At 50.3% G+C, this 6,000-nt stretch overlaps 1 protein-coding gene across 3 annotated transcripts in view; it reads right to left on the reverse strand.

Moving 5' to 3' along the window:
- The window catches only part of SLC7A7 (solute carrier family 7 member 7), a 44,908-nt gene that overhangs the window by 8,337 nt on the left and 30,571 nt on the right, over positions 1 to 6,000 (reverse strand). For all 3 annotated transcript variants that reach the window (XM_038741351.1, XM_038741352.1, XM_038741353.1), the window contains one exon: positions 1,463 to 1,588. In XM_038741351.1, the coding sequence (XP_038597279.1) occupies positions 1,463 to 1,588 (126 nt within the window). The remainder of the gene's footprint in view (positions 1 to 1,462; positions 1,589 to 6,000) is intronic.

Below are 6,000 nucleotides of genomic sequence, written 5' to 3' on the forward strand. Positions count from 1 at the left end.
TGTTCTAAGCGCTGGAGGGGGATACAAGGTGATCACGTTGCCCCACGTGGGGCTCACAATCTTAATCCCCATTTTCCAGGTGAGGGAACTGAGGCTCAGAGAAGTTAAGTGACTTGCCCAAGGTCACACAGCAGTCATGTGGCGGAGTCGGCATTCGAACCCATGACCTCTGACTCCAAAGCCCGGGCTCTTTCCACTGAGCCACGCTGCTTCAATAGGACTGACTGACTGACCGAGCAGCCAGGGCCAAGCAGGGTGACCACCAGAATGAGGAGGGCTCAGTGGGGACAGCAGGAAGGGATGCTGGAAGGCCAGAGCAGAGGTGAACAGCTGGGACACCTGGAGGATAATAATAATAATAATAATAATAATAATAATAATAATAATAATGGCATTTATTAAACGCTTACTACGTGCAAAGCACTGTTCTAAGCGCTGGGGAGGTTACAAGCTGATCAGGTTGTCCCACATGGGGCTCACAGTCTCAATCCCCATTTTACAGACGAGGTAACTGAGGCACAGAATAGTGAAGTGACTTGCCCAAAGTCACACAGCGGACAATTGGCGGAGCCGGGGTTTGAACCCGTGACCTCTGACTCCAAAGCCCGGGCTCTTCTCCACTGAGCCACGCTGCTTCTCTAAATAATAATAATAACAATAATGGTATTTGTTAAGCGCTTCTAAGCACTGTTCTAAGTGCTGGGGTATCATCATCATCATCAATCGTATTTATTGAGCGCTTACTATGTGCACAGCACTGGACTAAGCGCTTGGGAAGTACAAATTGGCAGCATATAGAGACAGGCCCTACCCAACAGTGGGCTCACAGTCTAAAAGGGGGAGATGCAAGGTAATCAGGTTGTCCCACATGGGCCTCACAGTCTTAATCCCCGTTTTACAGATGAGGTAACTGAGGCACAGAGAAGCTCAACGACTTGCCCAAAGTCACACAGCTGACCGAGACCTCCGACTCCCAAGCCCTTGCTCTTTCCACTAAGCCATGCTGCTTTCCCCCAGCACTGATGGGGCACCACTAGGCCAGTCTCTCCTCACTTCACTTTGAGTCGCTTCTCCGTGCCTCAGTCCCCTCCATCTGTAAAATGGGGATTGAGCCTGGGAGCCCCATGGGGGGCGGGGACTGCGTCCAACCCGATTTGCTCGTATTCACCCCAGCGCTTAGTACGGTGCCCGGCACATAGTGAGCGCTTGACAAATACCGTGATTATTATGATATCCTCTTGCCGACGGCAGCCTCAACCACACGGCCAGGGCAGGGGGGTTTGGGTGGGAGACCCCCCACCCCAAAGAGAGGTCAATGAGAGAGTCCTAAAGGGGGAATGGAGTAGGGGGCAAGGAAATTCAGCCCCACCACTGGCAGCGGGAGCTCAGACCTGGGCCTAGTGAGGAGCTGAGAGCCACCCCGTCCCCCCTTGCCCCCCACCATGCCACTTCTGCCTCTTACCCTGGCAGATCTTGACAACGCCGGCGATGATGACAGCGATCAACGCCAGCACCTTGGCATACGTGAAAATGTCTTGAACCATTGTCCCCCACTTGACGTAGGCGCAGTTAATGAAAGTTAAGAGGCCTGGAAGAGAAGGAGACCTGGTTATTAATCGTAATAATAATGACAACGGTATTTGTTAAGCGTTTACTCTGTCCCCGGCACTACACTAAGCACTGGGGAAGATACAAGGAAATCGCGTTGAATACAGTCCCTGACCCACGGAGGGCTTACGGTCTCCCTCCCCATTTTACAGATGAGGTAACTGAGGCGCAAAGAAGTGATTTGCCTAGGGTCACACAGCAGATAAGAGGCAGAGCCAGAATTAGAACCCATGCCAGAGAGTCCGAGGCCCGTGCTCTAGCCACTACCCCACGCTGCTCTCTAGTAGTCCTGCCAGCCCAGAGGGTCTCAATCAATGGTATTTACTGAGCGCTTACCATAGAGGACTGTACTAAGCACTTGAGGATGTACACTACAATAGAGTTGGTAGATGTGATCCCTGCCCATAAGGAGCTTACAGGAGACATACATTAAAATAAATTACAGACAGGGAAAATTGTAGAGTATAAGGGTATAAGTGCGGTGGGACTCGGGTTTAACGGAGTCTTTAGGGGCAAGTTGATGCTGAGGGGAGGGAGGATGGGGGGAAAAAAACTTAGTCGGGGAAATGCAGTTTCAGCCGCTCAATGGCTCCCTTGCCCCTGGCGAGAGATGTCGGGAAAGGGCCTCAGACCAGAGGACCGGCCCAGCCCCTTCTAAAGTGACCAGTGCCACCTTGAACTAAAAGTCTTTTCTTTTTTAAGTGATGTTTGTTAAGCACTTACTATGTGTCAAGCACTTTTCTAAGCGCTGGGGCAGACACAAGTTAATCAGGCCAGACCCAGTCCCTGTCTCACGTGGACGGTCAAGTAGAAGGGAGAACAAGTACTGAATCCTCATTTTTTGCATTTGAGGAAACTGAGCCACAGGGAAGTAAAGTGACTCGCCCAAGGTCACAGCAGGAGAGTGGCGGAGGTGAGATTAGAACCCGCGTCCTCGGGCTCCCAGGCCTGTGTTCTGGTCGCCAGGCCACGCTGCGTCCCGAGCCCTGACTGTATGACCCCGGAAAGAAACTGAGATGAGCCTTGGACCACTCTGAGAGACCTAGGGAGTGAAAATCCATGGGGGCAAGCGGTTATCCTGACGTCACGCGGGCTTTCTCATCCCGGCCCGTCGGTGCCCCATGCGAGTAGGGGGAACCAGGGGAGCCGGATTCCCACCCATAAAAGCCAGTCTTGGCCACAGCAGACCAACGCTTATGCCCAGCCTGGCTCTCAAAACCCTGGGTTACAAAGGAAAAGGACCGGCCCAAGGCCTGAAGGAGCTGAGGAGCTACGTGGGGAAATGAAATCGGGAGATAGATGGATACATAGCGTGTATTTCTGCACACACAGCCTAGCTATGAGAAGCAGCGTGGCTCAGTGGAAAGAGCACGGGCATGGGTTCAAATCCTCATTCTGGCACTTATCAGCTGTGTGACTTTGGGCAAGGCACTTAACTTCACTGTGCCTCATCTGTAAAATGGCTACCAATCAATCTGCGCATCAGGCAGAAACTCCTCACCCTGGGCTTCAAGGCCGTCCATCCCCTCGCCCCATCCTACCTCACCTCCCTTCTCTCCTTCTCCAGCCCAGCCCGCACCCTCCGCTCCTCCGCCGCTAATCTCCTCACCGTACCTCGCTCTCGCCTGTCCCGCCATCGACCCCCGGCCCACGTCCTCCCCCGGGCCTGGAATGCCCCCAATCCCTCTGCCCCTCCGCCAAGCTCGCTCTCTTCCTCCCTTCAAGGCCCTACTGAGAGCTCACCTCCTCCAGGAGGCCTTCCCACACTGAGCCCCTTCCTTCCTCTCCCCCTCGTCCCCCTCTCCATCCCCCCCATCTTACCTCCTTCCCTTCCCCACAGCACCTGTATATATGTATATATGTTTGTACATATTTATCACTCTATTTATTTTACTTGTACCTATCTATTCTATTTATTTTATTTTGTTAGTATGCTTGGCTTTGTTCTCTGTCTCCCCCTTTTAGACTGTGAGCCCACTGTTGGGTAGGGACTGTCTCTATATGTTGCCAATTTGTACTTCCCAAGCGCTTACAGTGCTCTGCACACAGTAAGCGCTCAATAAATACGATTGATGATGATGATGACGATTAAGACTGTGAGCCCCATGTGGGACAACCTGATTACCTTGTATCCCCCCCAGCGCTTACAACAGTGCTTGGCACTGAGTAAGTGCTTAACAAATGCCATCATTATTATTATTATTATGTCCAGAAGACTCCCTCATGCCGGTGGTTGTGAAGGGGTGACGAGCCCCCATGCCACCCCACGCCTGGCAACTCCTGGACAGCATTTCCTCTGCGGGCTCTGCCCTCTGCCGCTCTCACCTCCTGTTATGTTGGTGCTCGGTTATTTTAACCTTGATCCCTTCTCTGAGAATAGTCTTGTTATGACTTACCCGCCGTCCGAGCCGGCCGGGCTGGCGGGCGGACCGTGTGACCACGGATTAGAGTTCGAGCCGAACTTCCTGAGCTCAGGAAGCCAGCCGGACGGGTGCTCGGGACTTAGAAAGGGGGCTGGGGGGGCTTGAGACATGACGGAGGGGGCAGAATTGGGGGGAAGGAAGGGGATGCCCTCTTCCTGGTGAAATTCAAATAAGAAGTTCAGGCAGGGATGGTCCGAACTGATTATCTTCCCTTCCCCACAGCACCTGTATATATGTTTGTACACATTTATTACTCTATTTATTTTACTTGTACATATCTAGTCTATTTTATTTTGTTAGTATGTTTGGTTTTGTTCTCCGTCTCCCCCTTTTAGACTGTGAGCCCACTGTTGGGTAGGGACTGTCTCTATATCGTACTTCCCAAGCGCTTAGTACAGTGCTCTGCACATAGTAAGCGCTCAATAAATACGATTGATGATGATTATCTTGTATCTATCCCAGTGCTTGGTAAAGTGTCAGCATGTAATAATAATAATAATAATAATTGTGGTATTTGTTAAGCGCTTACTATGTGCCAAGCACTGTACTAAGCGCTGGGGTAGGTACAAGATAATTAGGTCCCACACTGGGCTCAGTCCAAGTAGGAGGGAGAACAGGAATTGAATCCCCATTTTGCCGACGAGAGAACTGAGGCACTGAGCAGTGAAGTGACTTACCAGAGGTCACACAGCAGGTACGTGGTGGAGCCAGGATTAATCAATCAATCAATCGATCGTATTTATTGAGCGCTTACTGTGTGCAGTGCACTGTACTAAGCGCTTGGGAAGTACAAGTTGGCAACATATAGAGACAGTCCCTACCCAACAGTGGGCTCACAGTCTACAACTGGATTAGAACCCAGGTCTTTCTAACTCCCAGAACCGTGCTCTTTCCACTACGTAACACTGCTTAATCAGTCAGTGATATTTAATAAATACCACATGTATTTTAATCATTTACTGGATGGCCACCGTCAGGACTATAAACGCCGTCCCCTCCACGCCCAAGCCCCGTGATGATGATGATGATGGCATTTGTTAAGCGCTTACTACGTGCAAAGCACTGTTCTAAGCGCTGGGGAGGTTACAAGGTGACCAGGTTGTCCCATGAGGGGCTCACAGTCTTAATCCCCATTTTACAGATGAGGAAACTGAGGCACAGAGAAGTGACTTGCCCAAAGTCACCCAGCTGACAATTGGCAGAGCTGGGATTTGAACCCATGACCTCGGACTCCAAAGCCCGGGCTGTTTCCACTGAGCCACGCTGCTTCTCTTGTAACCTCCCCAGTGCTTAGAACTGTGCCCTGCACATAGCAAGCGCTTAACGAATACCGTCATTATTATTACCAAACACCATTTAAGAAAAAAAAAACACCAAAACCTGATCAGCTTGGACGCACCTCGTAACCGAGCGCTTACCAAATATCACTAAGAACCGTGCTGGAGTCCCACGGCCTGACCCGATAATAATAATAATGATGGCATTTATCAAGCGCTCACTACGCGCAAAGCACTGCTCCAAGCGCTGGGGAGGTTCCAAGGGGATCGGGTTGTCCCACAGGGGGCTCACAGTCTTCATCCCCATTTTCCAGATGAGGTCACTGAGGCCCATCATCATCATCATCAATCGTATTTATTGAGCGCTTACTATGTGCAGAGCACTGTACTAAGCGCTTGGGAAGTACAAGTTGGCAACATATAGAGACAGTCCCTACCCAACAATGGGCTCACAGTCTAAAAGGGGGAGACAGAGAACAAAACCAAACATACTAACAAAATAAAATAAATAGAATAGATAGGTACAAGTAAAATAAATAAATAGAGTAATAAACATGTACAAACATATATACATATATACAGGAACATATATATATGTGAGCCCCATGTGGGACAGACTCTGACTTGATTAGTCTGACTTGATTAACTTGCAACTATCACAGCATTTAGAACAGTGCTTGACAATCAATCAA

The sequence above is a fragment of the Tachyglossus aculeatus genome (genome assembly GCF_015852505.1).
Source record: "Tachyglossus aculeatus isolate mTacAcu1 chromosome 12 unlocalized genomic scaffold, mTacAcu1.pri SUPER_6_unloc_1, whole genome shotgun sequence".
NCBI classification, from domain to species: Eukaryota; Metazoa; Chordata; class Mammalia; order Monotremata; family Tachyglossidae; genus Tachyglossus; species Tachyglossus aculeatus.